This window comes from Gymnodraco acuticeps, unplaced genomic scaffold, assembly GCF_902827175.1.
Source record: "Gymnodraco acuticeps unplaced genomic scaffold, fGymAcu1.1, whole genome shotgun sequence".
NCBI lineage: Eukaryota > Metazoa > Chordata > Actinopteri > Perciformes > Bathydraconidae > Gymnodraco > Gymnodraco acuticeps.
The window spans coordinates 620,171-640,706 of NW_022992265.1; the positions used below are offsets into that span (position 1 = coordinate 620,171).

A 20,536-nucleotide genomic window follows, 5' to 3' on the forward strand; every position below is an offset into this window, starting at 1 on the left:
TATGGCATGGAGGACAGGAAGTGCTGTCTCAGATTACAGCTCAGGGACGCCCTGTGAGCTGTCCTGCAAACATGATGATGTCATGATTTAAAAAAAAATACATTTAAAAGTCAGAAAACATGGGGTATCTAGCCAGAATATGTGAAATGTACAATTGTAAATAGGCTAATAAAATGGGTGAAGAGGTGTGTCATTATGTCTGTAAAAAATAGCCTAGCCATTTCATTCGATTCAAATCTTTACATTAAAATGTTTCTGGGAAAGGAAGGGGATAAAATAAGAAGTATTTTTTTATCAAACTGGGAGCCAAACGGACTTTTTCCTCTACTAAATCTAATTTGACTACTCTGAATAATGGCCACTGAATTTGATGACCGCAATGTTTTTATGTTAGAATCACATTCCAATAACAATTTGTTTAGCAGAGCTCTTTGCTGGCCACTGAAAAAACCCCAAATTTAGACATTAGCAACCATGCTATGAGGAAAATCCTTGCCAAGTGTGGCCTATATGGCAAGATTTAAGAAATAATTAAATAATATACAGAAAAGCTAATAACACAATTTCTCAAATCATGAACATTTCTTCCAGGCTTGCTTTCAGGACCTCCACCTGTCACCAGGAGGATTAGCCCACCAAAGCCCAACTCATAAAGCTGTATTTGTGCCGGTTTGCCTAAGACCAAATGTCATTTTAAGATCAGTCCAAGAACACAAGGTGTTGACCCGCTGGTTCGAGATCAGTCTCACTCTCCAGGACCGTGAGGAACTCAGTCTGTGAGAGCCAGCAGGCGTTTCTTTCAAGCAGGTACAGGAGTTATTGACTACACAAACGTAGTCAATAACTCCTTGTGTACGAGTTTCATTTCCACTTGGGACTAGATGGTTATTGAAATGTAGAATGTCCTATTTTCATACAATATCAGCCTCTACTGTCCAGCTGCCACTCTCATGATAAGAGCAGATCTGAAAAGTCAACTGAAGGAACATACAGAATGACTTGAAAGGGTGTATAACTTGTTTCTACATAATAGACTATACAGTTGTAGAAATCCATTTTATGAATCTTGCCCTTTGTCATGGGTCCTGGAAGGTATTAAACAAGTAATATTATAGCCCCCGAACTGCCCTTCATCACACACACACACACACACACACACACACACACACACACACACACACACACACACACACACACACACACACACACACACACACACACACACACACACACACACACACACACACACACACACACACACAAAAGCAGAAAGAGGCGTTTAAGTCATTATCTCATATGCACTCAAACAATATCTGTATTATCAGGTCTTTAGTTTCCCCTATTGGTCTCTCTAGTTAAATCTTTGTGGGGTGTCTTTGTGTAACAGAACCTTCTTTACCCTCAGAAGTTTGTTGTCGTCCGCTTTCTATTGCGATAATAAAGTCATCAACATGACATCTCAAACTCATCTCTATGAATGCTCTGGACAATGGACCGCTCTTTTATCACAATTGGATATTACATGGACTTGGTATAGCTGGCAGGATAAGGTCGGATGGATGTCCAGTCGAGGATTCAGACAAATGCGTTTTTACCAGTTTTCACATGCAGCACGCTCATGTAGCTCAACATGGGCCCAACAGCTCATGCTGCCCAATCAGCGGACCCCCACAGTGAGACCCTGTATTATACCCAGACCAAACCTTAGTCAATCAGTTTTCACAGGCACAAGAGGACTTCATTCCCCACAAGGCCTTTACCCCAGCTGCTCCCATCCATCCCTATACGCCTGTACTTCCCTTGTATGGAGTGTTACATCATTGGCACAGACACCCACCTTCCTGACTGATGACGCAGCCGAGGGAGAGAGTGAGGAGGGGTGAGGGAGGGAGAGAGAGAGGAGAGGGTGTCCCGTCTGCACGGAGCACAGACAGACAGCAGGGAACAGCTGCAGCATTAGGTTAGCGTAGGATTTCACTGCATTGCGATTTCAAATATCAATCATTTCATCCCCAAAACTCAAGTAGAGCAGCTCGACTAAGCAACCAAACATCATTTAAACATGGTTGATCGCGAGCAGCTGGTGCAGAAAGCCAGGCTGGCTGAACAGGCTGAGAGATATGATGATATGGCAGCTGCAATGAAATCGGTAAGTTAATTCAAAAATTAAAACATAATGATTATTATTTGTGTGAATAGTGTGTTGCTTTATTTGTGTGATCCCGCATTCTTGACTGTCTGGGGGATTGCACTGCTTCCTTGATATTACCTGCGCTCCAATTCAGAGGAAAAATAAATATGTAATTGTTTTATTGTCTTGTTAATTGATTGACAGATCAGCCTTTTTTTCCTGAGTCTAGTCCAAATCGTCTGCTCCTTGGGCGGTGCCTGTCTGTCGGGCCGTTCAATGAAGGGCTATACTGTAGGGCTCCAATGAAATGCACACAGGCCTGAGTTTGATCTCTCGGTTTATTCGAGCCTCGTATCATATAATGGCTGTGCTCTATTGCATTTTCTGCTTCCCCCTTGCTTTTACCACCCCACCTCCCCTTCCTCCATTATGCCTAATTTATAAAAGCTTCTGCTGCTGGGAGCCATGTGAGGTTGCTCAGATTTTTTTTTACTGCCTCCTCCTCCTCCTCCTCCTCCTCCTCCTCCTCCTCCTCCTCCTCCTCCTCCTCCTCCTCCTAATTTTCCTCCTCTCTTTGACACATTCATTACAAATAATATGTATTATCAAAATCTGCTCATCTGTCTTACCAGCATCCAAGGTTTAGAGGCAGAAAGAGCGTTTGAACTGCTCTTTCCTCTACACAAACGTAGGAGGCAGCAGAATCTCTCACGTCAGATTTGATTGTGGGCTTTGTTTTCTCCTCTCACTTTATTTCCCATTAATGTGCATTCTCTGTCTCTGTGTCCGCCTACTCTTGAGCAGCAGTTTGAAGGAATTTGGGGTAAATGACTGCTCAGGTGTAATATTTGATGAAAAGAGGATCCTCACAAGATCTTGCTCAGCTCTTTTTGGCCAGTGTTGAGGACAGAACCTTTGGTCTGCTCTTCTTTTTTTCTGAAAGAAACAGATTTCCCAGTGGGTTAAAAAAAAAAAACTGCTGTGTCACACCAGCTCATAATCAAACCTAGCATCCCGGGAGTTTAGCCGGGAGCCCTTATGAGCTCGCATGCCGATTCAAATTATCATAGGGGATTTAAAGGAGGAAACATTTTCCTGTCTCTCGGGCGGGATGGAGCGAGCCCCTACGGATCATTTATCATTGGGGGTTTCTGGTTTCAGGAGGTGGGAATAAGTGTGTGTGCAGGAAGGGATTCCTTTCCCTTTAAACAATCTGCCATGTCAGTGCGGTCCAAACTAGGCCCGTTTGGGTGTGTACTCTCCTTCTCTAATCAAAGGGAATCCCTTGTTAACAGCCAGAAAATACAATATGACATATACATGCTTTGTTCTCACCATAACAGACTTTTATGCAGTTTTCAGATTTATTTTCTCAGTATTGTTTCCTTTAAAAAAAATAAAAAATTATATGAAGGAAGACTTTTTCAGGGGGAAAAAAATGTAGTCTTTTGTTCAACCTAAGCTACAAATGTCTCTCTCCGTATGCTGGATTTGAATTATTAATCTGATTTAGGCCATTCAAAGGTTTCTTCTCCAATTAAATAACCCTGAGTCATGTGGCCTCTTTAAAGCATCATCTCTTTAAAACCACCCAACTATCAGAACCATCTCTCAAAATCTAAATTTGACAGTCAAACTCAGAGTGATGTCACAGTGTTGTGCTTGAGACAGGTAAAAAGGTCAGTTTGAGTCAGAGATAAGGTCACTGGGACACGTGAACCGCCTGTGCAGTGATGGTTTTCACTTACAGTGCAGCTGCCCGGAGTGCTCGTGGGAACATTTTGGCCATCTCCAAAACTCCTTCCTCCCCTTTCCTTTCCCAACCCCCCACTGCCGTCGACTATCTTGAATATTGTTTCTCCCTAAGAAGCAGTAGCTGTGCATGAGGCAACTGGAGCTACTGCTGCACTGAATGAGTGGATTAGTATGGAGACTGGAAGTTGCACATCATAATATTGTTCACCTTCTGTGCTGTGAACTGCTCTGTTAGTCCAGTCATTCACCTAAAAGGGTTTTTTAGAGAGTATACTTTCTCTCCATTTGTATGCCTTTGATGCTGACAAACATACATGAATGAAAGGAAATGTAACAAATGTCCAGGCTTGATCAGGAGACATTGCAGTTCATGGTCCGCATGTTCAACCCAAACCACAATACAGAGGCAACCCTCAATGTGGCATAATAAAATTGCCCAATTCTTTCCCGATCTACAATCTGAAACCAAAAGTAATTAGTTTTACAATGACTTTAAACAAAGAAAAGCAAGAGGTCACAACTTTTAAGAAACTGTAACGATGAAAAGAAAGCCCTTTTTAAAATAGAAATGCTGTAAACTCAAGTAATAACCATAGATTTTCATGGATTATATGTTCTCACGTCCTTTTTGTACAATGTTCATGCAGCGGGGTGCTAATAAAGGCTTGTGCCCTGCAGCTAGTGTAATGCTTTATTTGCTCCTTCTTCCAGGTGACAGAGCTGAACGAGGCCCTGTCCAACGAGGAGAGGAACCTCTTGTCTGTGGCCTACAAGAATGTGGTCGGGGCGCGTCGCTCCTCCTGGAGGGTGATCTCCAGCATCGAGCAGAAGACCTCGGCCGACGGCAATGAGAAGAAGATTGAGATGGTGAGGGCCTACAGGGAGAAGATCGAGAAAGAGCTGGAGGCCGTGTGCCAAGACGTGCTCAACCTTCTGGGCAACTTCCTGATCAAGAACTGCAACGAGACTCAGCATGAGAGCAAGGTGTTCTACCTGAAGATGAAGGGCGACTACTACCGGTACCTGGCCGAGGTGGCCACGGGAGAGAAGAGGGCCACCGTGGTCGAGTCGTCGGAGAAGGCCTACAACGAGGCTCATGAGATCAGCAAGGAGCACATGCAGCCCACCCACCCCATCCGCCTGGGCTTAGCTCTCAACTACTCAGTGTTTTACTACGAGATCCAGAACGCCCCCGAGCAGGCCTGCCACCTGGCCAAGACCGCCTTCGATGACGCCATCGCCGAGCTGGACACCCTCAACGAGGACTCCTACAAAGACTCCACTCTCATCATGCAGCTGCTCCGAGACAACTTGACACTGTGGACAAGTGACCAGCAGGATGACGAGGGCGGTGAGGGCAACAATTAAAGAGAAACCACACTTCGACAAAAAATATATATGAAGGGCCGGTGGACTTTGGCAGCCGCTTTTGCCGATGATACTACCGCAGCAGCAGTTCTTTATTTTTCCATGTGTTAAAAGAAAAGAATCAAAAGAGAGGTGAGAGTGTAGGTTAAATCTTAGTTTAAATATATATAGAAATATATATACAGTTGAAAGGGGCCTCCTTCTTCTTGGTTTTCTCTTTGACATTTGCCAAAACCACTGATATGTCAGTCAATCAGCCTGAAGTGGTTGTTGTTGGATTGAAATGGCAGCCTCACACTGGCATAAGAACTGATCTTGTTCTGTCGAGACAAGCTGCTTAGGTTTTTGCGTGATAGAGATGAGTCACTTGAGAGAGAAAATGCTTGAATGGGAATGTCTCACAAAACTAGTTTGCAATGGTTCCAGTAGTAAGTCTAATTTCAGAAAGGGCCCTAAAAGCTATTGATATATAATATATATATTTTGGAGGTGAAGATTACAAAAGGCAGAGACTTAACAATATAAAAAAATGAAGGAAAAATACAATTAAAAGCAGCTTCAGAGTTTGTGGTTTACTTCTGTGTTTGTTTTATTAAATGCACTTGCCTACTATACTGTTTCTTCAGTGTAACATGATGACGACAATAATATCGATTATTCAATATTGTGCATGCTGGTGATGTATTTATATACAGTAGCTTGACTTTATTAACTTATACTGTGGGTGTTAAGTATTCATATGATTAAGAAAAACAGGCTTTGTCTGATGTTGATTTTTAATTTATATCGTTTTGTTATGGTTTTTTTATTTGCTATACCAAAATGGTGATCGTAAAAATGTACCTGTAATGGGCGTTGCTATAGTGACATGCAATATGTGTATTTAATTTGTTACTGAAAGAAAAAAAATAGGAAGATCAAATCTCACCAGTGATCACTTAATCTTACCAACTGGTGTTTGTCACATTGAAGTATGATTATGATATATTTTGTTCTTTGAACAGTAATTAAGTAATTTTTTCTGTCATGCTATCCAGTTTTATGATGTTGAAGTATTCAGGCCCAATGTTTCTGTTTTGAATTCTCAAACATGGACCATATTTGAGTTCAGCCAGTTTAGGTTTTTGTTTGTCAGTTTGTTTTTATACCTTTTAGCTGTTCCTGAGTGACACAATATCTTGAATGTGAGTCATTATGTAGCAGTTGCACAAGAACCGAAATAATAGCTATGATAATAAAAAATAATATGACTAAATTATACCTGCACCATATCCGTGGTGGTCTAGTGTATTGTTGTATTGTCACCCATGAGAAAACATCTGTTTCTTAGAGGAGAATGTTTTAACTATTTATTTTGTTCCCTGAGTACAGTATGTGCTTTCTTTTTGTGCCTGTTTCATTATTTAATATGCCTCATTAGCAAGTTCAGGAAAAGAAAAAAAAATATTTATGCCAGTAAGTTCCTGCAAGCATGTCTGCAAGATGTAGTATTTTTCTCACTAATACATGTGTCTGACGGTACTGCTCTGTGTACAGCACATAGATATATGAATATTAAAACACAAATGCACTAAAACAGTCACAGGGAAAGCATAGGCAATTCGATAGAATTGGTTGTTGATTAGCAAATGTTATAATTAATGTATGAAGAAGCTGCTCAAGAGCTGAACAGATTTATCTTCATAATGCTGCTACTTCTATAGATTATTACATTAATATATTCATACAGATGGCAGTTGTTGGGACTTTATTTTTGCGAATAGATAGCAGTTTTATCAGATTTATATTTTTAATCTGAGGTGTGTTGTCTTAAGAGAGAAACCAAAAGCCTTAAGGTCCGTCACACAACCTCGTTCATGTATGCCAATTATGTCACTATCATGAGTCAGCCTCCATGAGCTCAAACTGTATGTCACAGCTGCTTAGATTTATTTTTAACATAGTATAAAGTTGATGTTCTCCAAGGCTCCCCACACAGATAGCATGAAAACCTGATGCAACACACAGCCTATGATTATTGTAATGGAGTCAATTCATTCATTAATATGTTTAACATTAATCTTTCTCATTTCTTTGTTAGAATATTTTTTGAAACTATCACCCATTGCCAAGAATACATGCATTGTGTTCCTTTTGAATTAGTTTGTTTTCTTTCCCCTGTGGTTTGCGTTTTATTTTAAAGTTGTTATTATTTTTAATGTTGGTTCCTTTTCTTTCTGCTGTGACATGAAAGCATACAAAGGAATGAGAAGAAAATAATTCAAATTGAATCACAAATTTGATTTTAGAGTATCCGGTCTGCTGAATACTAGCGAGGGGGGTTTAGGGATACAAACTGTATGCTCTGAAGAATGTTTGGTTGCCATCTGTTGCCCATTAAAGTTATTTGTTTATCGGTAATATTCTTTATTTCCATTTCTCTCTGTCACATAGCCATTTGCAGTCATACATTCATTTATTTTCACTCTGAGATTCCTTCAACAGATTTCCGTTGAGTTTTACTGTCCAAGGTCAACATGACCTCATGTAACCCCACATACCAGGTGTGTGTGCATCCTTATCTGGATGTGTGTGTGTGTTCAGCTTAAGCCTGCACCATTGCATGTGATGAGTGTGAGTGGGTGCATTTATGAGATGGAGTCTGTATTAGCTGCAATGCAGAGACACCAGCACACACAAGAACAACACTTAAATGAGGCTCTTTTTTAAGTCTGTCTTACTGATCATTAACTCAATTAGACATGGATCAAAGAACGTTGCTTTAAAAGGACAGCAGGTGCTACAATAAAACTAAATCCCGCATCTCATAATGGACAATAGCAGAATTTGCATTTCTTAGGATTTTTGAATAACATGCAAGTGGCATTTTTACACATGAACGATAGTTTAATCTGCGTAAATATACATATCTGTGTTTCCAACTGAAGCTGTATGGCAAGCTGCTGGATCGCCCACCCTCAAACTGCAGCCTCCTGCTGCAGCTTGCTGCACTGAACCTTTCATGAGATGAAATTCTGTGCTTTGAAAGGTCCTCCTCACCAGCCAATCGCTGACAGGCTCTCTCTCTGCATCCTCCAATCCTCTCTCTGTTGCTAGGGCTATAATAAGTATCCCACTATTAGCCCGGCTCCTTGCTGCACTGCTCAGACACCTATTGCATCCTGTAAGAAAAAAAAAGAAGAAAGCTCAAAGCACACAGGAGGCATTAGGATTCCGCACCAACCTATCTATCCAGCCTGTGTTTTAATGCACTGCTACACTATCAGGGACATAGGTGTCATTACTGGTGTCAAATGTTGATCACTTGATACATAATAAAACAAATGGTTTCCTACTGATAGACATGTGATGGAATCTCAAATACATTGAGCATGCTTAATGACACATCATGTCAAATTAGAGCAAACTAAAGACATAGTATAAATACGACTCTTTGCATAAAACAGACCACACAGAATGTTACGTTCATTTTCATTGGTTGAATTACATCCCTGGAGAAGATAGCGCTTTAAAGGTTACATCTACAGGATGCAGACAACAGAAAATGGTTCAAGCATGCTTCACTTCCACTTGCTCTGCCTGATCACTTTCATCACATGAAGCACTCTTTCCCTGAGGGGAGGCCTGGATGACAGCGAGATCATAGAGCTCATACATTATGTCACACAAAGGCGAATGCCTTAAATCACTACACCGAATTTCTTGTCAGCATTTGATACGGCCACTATGACGCCACTATCAGCAGTGTTTAATAAACAAATGTCTTGATATGAAAGAATCCTTGATGATTCAAAATAAAATGAGGAAGCCATGTGTATAGATGAAACTGGTAGGTTATTTTCTTCCTCCCTGAATTACATGAGCTCTTTCAAGCTTCTAGAAAGGTAGTTGTGTACACGTCCTTCTCTTTTTGGCTCAGGTGGAGGATGATGGATTAAATGAAGGAAAAATGGGGAGTGGGCTTAAAATGGGCTATATTTAAAGAAATAGCTAGACCTTTTGGGAAACGATTAGTTATACTAAGATGATATAATCGATAGACTACCACTACCACTCTATGCAGAGATGAATAAGTTAAATATTCCTGAAAACTCCAAGCTATTCCTTGAGGCTTCCCAAATAGATATTGGACTGAAAAAAGGAAATGATTTAACTTTGCCATCTGTCTGATGAGGAGTCAAAACTATCAGTCCAAAAGAAGTTTGGTAGCTTAAAATCCAGACTGCAGGTACCTAACTTTCCAACTTGCATAATTGCCTCGGGTGAGACAGGCTTTTTTTCTTGGTTATTTTAGACTTTATTAAATGGCAAAACCATGTTTTTAGTCATGCTAACAATGTGGAGATAGGGTTGGCAATGGTAGAAGTAACCATAGTCATGACTATTAAACCTTATCTTTTCCTGTTCCAGACATTTTTGGTTTTGAGTGACATATGTTAGTAATTCTTGAACCCTGAGAGCAGGACAGACTGAAAAGAGTCAAGGGAAGCTTATAAAAGTTAACAGCATTTAATTACACAAAAGATGCGGAGATGTACAATGAAATTGCAAGCTGGAGGCGCTCTCCCCACGTGTTCGGTCAGCCGAGGTCAGGAAAAAGAGATAGATTCTTGGCTTGCTCTTCCTGTTGTCATCTGTGGTCTTCTCCTATTGGCCGGCGTCGACGGGGGCGGGTCCAATACAATTCCTGCCTTTTTCTGTTGCTAAATTACATCATTTTGATGTCTGTGGTTATTTAAACATTCCCTGATTATTTCAGCGTAAATAAATGAGTGTTAATCCCAGTGTGTTTAGTGTACAACATCACATGTCATTTCACCTTCAAATCATGGTTTCAAAACGTTAGCCACATACTAATGCTAACCGGAAATGAAGAATTTTCAGAATAAAAGTGTTAAATTAATAGTTAGTGTGAACTTCCGGTTTTTCAGAATAAAACTGCTTTAAATTAAAAACCCTGTATTTAATTTAAATTACGTCATATCAACATTGATTTTAATTTCTTACACATACCATAGAAATTATTGGATGCATTTTGCTAATGCTAATCATCATACTGTTAGCATGCCAGCACCCAAGATGCTGATAACATTATTCTTTCACACACACATACGGGTTTTGGGCCGAGGGCGACACCGTACTTCTGGTATCCGCCATTTCACACGAGGTGCAACCAGAATATCATAGTCTATTGCCTTAATCAATATAGTCAACTCTAAAATACCACATATATGCATTGGCATGATAATATTATTGTGACAAGTGGGGTATTCACCTGGTGTTTCCAGAAGATAGACGTAGATGCTGCCAAAATCGACCGAAGGCCACTTTCGAGTCGTTTTTCCATACATCTGCAGGCTGTAAGGGCAATCGGACAACCCACACAGCTCTAGTTTACGCTGGTAACGACCTAGAGCACACCCCTCAAGTCCAGAAATGTAATCCGAAGACATGCAGCGATTTCTTCGGTCGTTAATTCAGAAAAAAAACTTAGTGCGCTCTGCCTGGCAACGTTAGCTAGCTGTTTATATTAGCACCTCCAGGATATTAGCACCTCCAGGAAAATGGCGTATTTATATATATATATATGGCGCGCGTTGCATTGTGGGTAGCTCGTGACGTCACTGTGTGTGAAAGAATGGCCTACCCGCTAAAGATCAGCATGTTAACATTGTCACTGTAAGCATGTAGAATGCTTACGTTAGCATTAAGCTCAAAGCACCACTGCTAGCAGCTGCTAGCAAGGCTGTAAACTACAAGGCTGTAAACTACAAGGCTGTAAACTACAAGTCAATCCAATACAGGCCTTAACAAAACATATTTTATTTGTAAATACAGATTACCTGTTTTTTAAAGTGCTTGTTTGCTTTTCTTCATTAGGCAGAGAGGTCAGTCATTTCTGTCAAGAGGTCATTACACAACCCAGTCTCACGGCATTTCGTGTTCACCAACACGATTTTTTAATCTATTGATTCGTGTTCACCAACACGATTTGCCCCTTTTTTTCGTGTTGCACAGCACGATTTTAAAAGCAATGTATTTCTACTGCCTGCAGCACGTCTTTTTCTCCGGTCGGGTCGAGGAAGACCGGAAGCTGTGGTTCATAAAAACATGTTCTTACTCAATATCAAGCCACAGTTATTGCTTTTATTTGAAATCGTATAATTTCGGACTTTTGTTGCTGTCTGTGAGGAAAATAAATGGGGCTCAGAGCCTCAGGATACTGAAATCTGTATTTTTTAAATATTTTTTCCTTCTAATTTGTTATTCTTTTCAAAATAACACACTGTTATTTACTCACCAATAACACACAATTATCCTTGCTTTTATTTATTGGTTTAATTCCATAATCTCAGGCTTTTTTGGCGTCCGTCAGGAACTGAATTTCAAAATAAAAATAACCGGAAACAGACGTAGGCATTTCGAGCGATTACCCAAGTTCCTCAGCTATGGTTTTAATCTCGCTTATTGGATGTTTTAGCCGCAATGCATGCTGGGATTTGGTGTTTATATGATATGAAATCTGGAAAGCATTTTAAAAGAATAAAATAATACTTAATTCCGAGCGCTCTTGCTTTTCTCTTTGAAAGTCATCACATAACGGCATTGTAATACACGGTTCGGCTGCATTGTATATTACAGATCTGCCGTAGTTCTTTATTTATAGAGCCCTGATGAGAAGACCTTTGGAAAAACTGAGAAAATGCCGCCGAAACTGAATACTTGACGTGGATCATAAATATATTCAACAATTAAACAACATCTTCAATTTCTCTTCACACAATACGTCTCCTTGCAGTATCAACACTAATTCGGCTGACTTTTACATTCGATCTAATTCACAGATAGGTTATATTTACACCATAACGGTGCACAGCTGATATAAAAGGACTGTAGTTTTTTAAGATATTACTGATTTTCTTTAAATGTAAGAATCTAACTACTGAGTCGGAAATAGTATTGCAATATGCTGTAAAATTATGTGAAAGCATGCATAAAACTACACATCTTCAGATGTTGTACGAAAACATAAGTGTCCTACACTAATAATACAACGTTATTATGGCTGTGTGTACCTTGTGTGCACCTCCTAGTGGTTAAAGCACGTTATTGAATTATTGTGTTTTATTTGATTAAAAAAATATTAAGAGTACATACTTTCATAGGAGGAAAGTATAAATATAGAATATAAAAAATCAAGAAGATACTATAAGTGATCTCTACAATAAAACAGTTTAGTGCAGAATGTACAAAGATATTAATAGGAGGAGGTGCAAAACAAAAAAACGAATTAACCTTTATTTAAACATTAAATAACAGATTAAGGTCTTCTTTTAAATAAGAAAAAAACTTTGGGGGTATCTATCTACAGATAAATATTAAGCCTGACAAAGTACTTAACGTATAATATATTGCTTTCCTGCAATGTTAACTATGTTGAAGCACTTATTTTAACTGATATTATACATATGAATTATACTCTTATGTATGTAGATAGAATAAGAAATGTGCAGAATATGACAGTTTAATGGTGGAGGTACACACATATTGATAGATGTCTTGTAATGCACTGTTGAGGAACCTGTGACCCAAGTGTTTCATTCATTGCATAACTACACCGTAGTTGTGTATATGATATGTCAACACATCCTCACTCCCAGGTCGGCCTATGTTGACGTTATGTCAAGTCCCCTGTCGGCTTTTTCCAACGCAAGGGGGGCCCTTAGCGTCCATTTTCAACGCAAGGGGGGGCCCTTAGCGTCCATTTTCAGCTTTCCGGGATGTCCATATGCTTCTATGGACGCTCATGGAAGCACGGCATTCGTTTGTGTCGGCTGCCCTTAAAGGCAATGTGAGCGTCCATTCTCATTGGATAACGGAGAATTGTACACCCGGAAGTAAGTATTCCCCTTACTATCAATTGATTTTACAGTGATATCTGCACTACTCATCGACTAAAAAACACCAGATTATCCTTGTTAATTACACAACATTGATTGGTTTAAATTGTGTGCAATGCTTTTGTATTTTTCCCCTTCGATTCGGAGAAACAAATATTTTTTCGGAGTAAAGGATGGCAGAAGACACTACACTACCCAGAATCCCCAGCTATCGTTTGGACTACACCATGTGCTCTGTTTGACGTCACGTGATCTTCAAATTTCTCCCTGCAGAAGAAAAAAAACATGGCCGAACTTCGTTTTATTCTCGGTGTAAAATGCCTATTTTAAAGTTAGTTTGGCCATTAAAATGCGTTTTGATGTCATTTGATGCGAGAAATATGAGTTGTTATTTCAGATTATGTGTGCAGTGGATGTACATGATCTTTAGTTTGCTAGTTATTACGAAGATTACTTCAGGAAATTGCGTCCATAAGGTTTTCATTGTTACCAAGGTGGTTGCTAGGGACGCTGCTATCGATATTATTTCTGTTATGTTGTGTAACTGTTTAATGGTGTTATATTTATTGCTACCCCCTTCCCCGTCAATGTATAGTGTTGGTCCACAGCGAAAACATATTAGTTTAACAAAATCCGCATCTATAGATAGCCTACGTTATTTTCCCCTGTGCAATTCCAGTCTCACATCTCACAGCACATCGTCATTAACAAATACCGGAAACAGACCGATAACATTTAAAACAAATTAAATAATACTTTATTCCGAGTGTACTTGCTTTTCTCTTTGAAAGTCATCACATAACGGCATTGTATTACACGGTTCGGCTGCATTAAATATTACATATCTGCCGTAGTTCTGTATTTATAGAGCCCTGATGAGAAGACTTCTAGACAAACATGAGGAACTGAAAACGTGACGTGGATCATAAATATATCAGCCATTAAACAACATCTTACATTTCTTTTCACACAATACGTCTCCTTGCAGTATCAACACTAATTCGGCTGACTTTTATATTTGATCCAATTGGTAGATAGGCTGTATTTACACCATAAAGGTGCACAGCTGATATAAAGGGACACCTGGTGGTTAAAGCATGTTATTGAATTTCATTATTTTTATTATTAGATATTAATAGGATCCCTATAAAGTATATTCATTACTCGTTATTCTCTACTAATAGTTAATTAAAGACTGTATATAATGACTATTTTGCACATCCCTTTCAAGATTTCATGATTTTTTTTCAAGGTTTATTGACATATCATATAGGCCCACACAACTATGGTGTAGTTATGCATTGAATGAAAAACTTGGGTCGCAGGTTCCTCAATAGTGCATTACAAGACATCTATCAATATTTGTGCATACCTCCAGCAATGTTAACTATGTTGAAGCACTTATTTTAACTGATATTATACATATGTATTATACTCTTATAAGATGTATGCAGATATTTCATCTCCGGCCTTGTCCGGTATTGAACAATCAATAAATAAAGAACACAGAATTGTTGAATATAAAACACAGAATTTGTGTGATTATACTAAATGATTTACAAATAAACACCACTGCATATTTAACTGTTACACATGCTGATGTAACGCAAATGTTCCAACTTGGGATCAATAAAGTATATCTTATCTTAATCTGATCGATGGCTACTGCCATATTTGCAAAATGTGCCTCTGAACCTTGACAAGTGCATGTTTCAGGCTTATCAATTAATGTAATGTAATGTAATGTTATCAATTAACAACAGGGGTCACAAACATAAGACCAGCTGTTAAATAAAGCTCTTCTGACCTTAGCTGGCATGTGTGTATATATATTAATGCTGCCCATTATGGGCACAAGCAATTTTCACCCATTTATTAATTATATGTTTTAAATGTGAGTGTTTCCTATCCCCTAAACCTCCAGGGATGTACACAGTTTAATACTGGCAACTTCTTATTATGGGAAATACGAAAACGTCTTTTAAAACTACAACTCCCAGTAGAGACGTGCCATAGATAGAGAACATGTTGCGAAACAGAATAGCCAGCATTTGTAGTTCTGGGGACGGGGTGGGGGAGGGGGGGACGCGGTGGACCCGTTCAAATCCAGTTTTGGACAGTCTGCCGTGATTCCATCCCATTTCAAGTGCTGTTCGAGACTCGGCGTAACCCTCGGAGCACACTCTCCAATCACAGAGCTTGAGGACTATCACGGGGTTTGTCAAACAGAGCACATGGTGTAGTCCAAACGATAGCTGGGGATTCTGGGTAGTGTAGTGTCTTCTGCCATCCTTTACTCCGAAAAAATATTTGTTTCTCCGAATCGAAGGGGAAAAATACAAAAGCATTGCACACAATTTAAACCAATCAATGTTGTGTAATTAACAAGGATAATCTGGTGTTTTTTAGTCGATGAGTAGTGCAGATATCACTGTAAAATCAATCGACAGTAAGAGGAATACTTACTTCCGGGTGTACAATTCTCCGTTATCCAATGAGAATGGACGCTCACATTGCCTTTAAGGGCAGCCGACACAAACGAACGCCGTGCTTCCATGAGCGTCCATAGAAGCATATGGACATCCCGGAAAGCTGAAAATGGACGCTAAGGGCCCCCCCCTTGCGTTGAAAATGGACGCTAAGGCCCCCCCCTTGCGTTGGAAAAAGCCGACAGGGGACTTGACATAACGTCAACATAGGCCGACCTGGGAGTGAGGATGTGTTGGATATGTCAATAAACCTTTGAAAATCTTGAAAGGGATGTGCAAAATAGCCATAATATACAGTCTTTAATTAACTATTAGTAGAGAATAACGAGTAATGAATATACTTTATTACTCGTTGCCATTCATGTCAATTGCAGATACATGTTTAGTCTTCTCAAGCACCAACTATCAAATATCTCTCCTGATTGTTGGCACTTGACAATCACCTTATCTGCATTTTACTCAGGTGTAACTAAAGTCTGATTTAAGGGTTGTTTATATTTCACATAATTAATCAGAATCTGCAAAGTAACTCAAATAAATGCAGTGGAGTAAAAATACCAGGTTAACCTCTGAATTGTAGTGGAGTAGAATTACAAACTAACAATGAGCTGTCATGTGGGTATTAATGCTGCGCATTATGGACACAAGCGATTTTCACCCATTTATTAATTATATGTTTTACATTTGATAACACCAATGTGTTTAATACTTGCAACTTCTAATTGTGGGAAAAACGAAAACGTTCAGTAGAGACGTCCCATAGAACATTTTGCGAAACACAATAGCCAGCATGTGTAGTTCTGGGGGGGCGTTCGATTCCAGTTTTGGATAGTCTGGCGTGGTTTCGTTCCATTTCACACAGCTGTTTGACGCTCTTCGTAACCTTACGGGGAATGTAGTCCTAAACGATAGCTGGGGATTATGGGTAGTGTAGTGTCTTCGGCCATCCTAAACTCAGAAATGTTGACAATCGCAATGATGCTCGAAATGTCCCTTATAGGCCTACGTCTGTTTCCGGTTATTTTTATTTTGAAATTCAGTTCCTGACGGAGGCCAAAAAAGCCCGATATTATGGAATTAAACCAATAAATAAAAGCAAGGATAATTGTGTGTTATTGGTGAGTAAATAACAGTGTGTTATTTTGAAAAGAATAACGAATTAGAAGGAAACAAATATTTAAAAATGCAGATTTCCGTATTCTGAGGCTCTGAGCCCCATTTATTTTCCTCACAGACGGCAACAAAAGTCCGAAATTATACGATTTAAAATAAAAGCAATAATTGTGGCTTGATATTGAGTAAGAACATGTTTTTATGAACCACACAGCTTCCGGTCTCCCACGACCCGACCGGAGAAAAAGACGTGCTGCAGGCAGTAGAAATACATTGCTTTTAAAATCGTGCTGTGCAACACGAAAAAAAGGGGCAAATCGTGTTGGTGAACACGAATCAATAGATTAAAAAATCGTGTTGGTGAACACGAAATGCCGTGAGACTGGGTTGCATTACAAGGTCTGTGCTTTGTTGTTGTGTATTGATTTCCTTTGCCTCCATGCTGAATGCAGATTTTCTTGCTATCTACAAATTCCTGCACTGAAAGGCATTTAACCTCCTGTGGCTTGGGCGTCTCACTGCCGTTGTTCAGCCATTAATCACAGAGCAAACCGCATGGCTGTCATGGGTAGTTTCTGGGCTGAAGTGGCAGCTCTGAGGACTGCTTCCACAACAAACAGGAACATGAAGTTTGACTCACAAATCATTAAAATATTTTGTCTAATTTCAGAACAGGATGAACAAAAATCGATGGCTTCGTTAGTTTGGAGTCATGGAGTTGACACATGACAGCTTGTGACCATGCAATAGATACATTATATTGGTCCAACAATTAATTAAATCACTAGGCCTATTCTTCAGCACTCAGAACACGAGGAGATTATACTTTTCTGAGTCACACAGATACTGATAAAACAGACAGGTAGGGTGCATTTAAAAAAATGTATGATCTGCCTCAACGTGATCTGCACCTCAAAGATGCAAAGAAGAAGATCGTTGTACAGCTACAGAAATACCAACCCATTAGAAGGGGGGAGAGAGAGAAGAGAGAGATGGAGGAGGAAGAGGGGACCGATGTAGAAGCAGAGAACAGAGACAGATCTATAAATAGGCCTCCCTGCAGCCTGTGTGTAGACAGTGAGTAGACCAGAGACATCAATGTGACAGCAACTGCACTAAAGAGACTATCCGCCTGTGCGTGGATGGTGAGAGTTGATATCTTCACTTAAGGGAGGCTGATCTATCAGTTTTATCTCCAGCTGAGCAAACACACAACATGACATCAAATAATACAAAAACACAAATAATCAGTTCCAATATCTACTGTGTTTTTGAAAAGTTCATTACACTGTGTTATATTATTATTTTTTAAAGTTTTGATGGGACAAAGAGCACTGCTGCTGACTCTTCAGGCACAAAGACAGCTGTTATGCATGACTGCTGCAAAATGAATTATTCAAGCCAACATTTAGACTTTCTATTATTTATCAAAAGTGCTTTAGCTGGAGGTTTTAGAGACTATTTTAAGGGGGCACATGTCCCAAAACATTGCAATATACATTGTATCTGATAGGCAGTGAAAAAATGTCATCACATGATTTCTGAGAGAGCTTTACCCCCCATCCCCCAAATAAAAGCACTCCATCTGGCTGCAGCATATAACCACGCTGCTGTCACTTAGATGGTTTGCCAAATGTGATGATCAAATCATCTAATAATACTGGAGGGGATTATTCATAACTACAGAGGCTTGTTTGATGAACAGAAGTTTGTTGAAAGGTGAGTCTAAATTTAAGTCCTCCCATCCTCACCCGTCTCACAGTTACGTCATTCTGCATGTTCTTCTTTCAAGGCCTTCCATTGCAGGAGAATCACAGTCACACCATGTTCTGTGAAACACAATGATCATTACCATCAATATAACAAAAGTATGCAGACAATTATTTATTAAGACTCTCATTTGATGTGTTGATTGAATATCTTAGAAATATGAGGATTATTTACTTACGTTTTTATCAATTTCTTCTGAAATGCAGCTTCAGATCATTACTTTTCTCCAACATTACTTCTTTACAATATACAAAATAATATCCTGCACATGTATAGCAATACTTTCCCCTGTGTAAAGTATATAAGTATACATTAAAGTGTGGAAAATATTTTATCATAGGATAAAGATAGTTCTGTGACCTTAAAGTATATGCTGTATGTGTGAAACACTTCTCAACGTGTCATGAAGTTCCTTTAAGAAAGTGTATTATAAGTAATTCCCCCTTTTTTCCTGTACTTTCTTAAAGTCTGTGAAGTTTGACATACCGAGATAAGATCACAACTTTTCTCCTAAAGAACAAACATTCCAAAAAGTGTCATTCTGATGTGTCCTAAAACTGCTTTTATTGTTGTGGAGATGCGTCAAGCTTATTAACAACAATTGAGTATTTAAGGGTCCTGTGTTTTTTCTTGGAGCGCATCTTAAAAATTCAAAGCCTCCCTCACGGTCGTACAGCAGGAGGACCCTCTGCAGTCACTCTCAGAGGAGGTGACCTATCAGTGTGACCTCCTCTGACAGACACTGACCAGGGGGCGTCTGCAGCGAGGAGGCCACACATAGTGAAACAGTTAACGCCTGACGTCAGGCTAATTTTAGCTGCATCTGTAGACAGGGATTTAAATTGTTGTGGCTGACATGTTTTTCTTTTGTTCATATTCTTGAAAGTGTGAAAAAAATGACATCAGTTGTCTGGCAGGCTGTGGTGTGAAGTCTAAATCCTCTTCACTACAGACAGGATCACAATGGGATACATTCAACTGTTAATGACTAAATAATGACACATCTGCTGATAGTGCAGGTTTGACAAAATACATGCACTCGTTTGCAACAGATAATTATTATATTATATAATAATGATTATTATGACATGTGGCAGTTTTGAATGTCTTGCCTCTGTGTGTTATTTTACCTTACCGGGATTTAGACAGTCATGCTTTGCAATCAGCTCCTCAGGTGCCAACGCGTTGACAAATTATACCTTCCAGTGTTTGCAGGTCTGCCTGATGTGTGAGCTGGTGACTCATTATGAATACTAGCTCAAGGGATTCCCAACAGCGCAAGGAGAATGATGAAAAGCCTTCCACTCTGCAGCCTGGAGGGGACGTACAGCTCAGTTGACAGCGGGCCAGTAGGGTTGGCCGAGGTGAGTAACAGGCAGTGAGCGAAGTAGAGAGCAGGGTGGGGTGAATCAGAAGGCATGATGCATGGTGTGGTGACAGGAATACAGGGTTAACAGTGGGAGCAAGGGTCAGTGTTAACTAATATCTGAGGCTGAACTACACCCTGATGACAGTGTGTGTGTGGAACAAGAGGCGGAATAAAGTTTCCCCTATACCCATCCATGAAAAAAATCCCACCACAGTTACAGCATAGGAGTATACCAGAATATAAAAGCCTTATTTTGTATTTAAAAGGACATGACGTATGTTGTATAGAATATAATATGATGTTGCTTTACCACTCAGGCGGTGAGCTCAGGAAAAAGAGCAGTCATACAGGGAAGTTACTACTTTGTATGAGAGCAGTATTGTGCTGTTGCATGGCAACAGTTTCCACAGAAATCTTTGCTCAGAAACACTCCTCGTTGGTCTTCACATAACTGCAACGAGAGAAACATGGGCTGACTGCAGGAATACAAATGATCTAATAAAGCAATTCGACTTGTACAAGCTAAAGAATAATATATTACAGATTTCCAGAGCAGAAAAGGCAACATGATTTTGTGTACTTTAAAGGTGGGGTATGGTAATTCACTTAAGAAACGCTTTTTGTTATATTCCATCGAATG

The 20,536-nt window shown here is 39.5% G+C and overlaps 1 protein-coding gene across 1 annotated transcript; it reads left to right on the top strand.

Annotated features, from left to right (window-relative positions):
* Positions 1 to 1,881: 1,881 nt before the first annotated feature.
* ywhag2 (3-monooxygenase/tryptophan 5-monooxygenase activation protein, gamma polypeptide 2) lies at positions 1,882 to 7,654 on the top strand. Its single transcript, XM_034207064.1, has 2 exons — positions 1,882 to 2,149; positions 4,598 to 7,654. Exons 1-2 carry the CDS (start codon positions 2,063 to 2,065, stop codon positions 5,252 to 5,254), a joined length of 744 nt encoding a protein of 247 aa, XP_034062955.1. The 5' UTR covers positions 1,882 to 2,062; the 3' UTR covers positions 5,255 to 7,654.
* Positions 7,655 to 20,536: the final 12,882 nt, after the last annotated feature.

Coding starts and splice junctions, on each gene's coding strand:
- ywhag2 (XM_034207064.1), top strand. CDS start 2,063: ATGGTTGATCGCGAGCAGCTGGTGCAGAAAGCCAGGCTGGCTGAACAG. Junction 2,150..4,597: donor TGGCAGCTGCAATGAAATCG/GTAAGTTAATTC, acceptor TCCTTCTTCCAG/GTGACAGAGCTGAACGAGGC.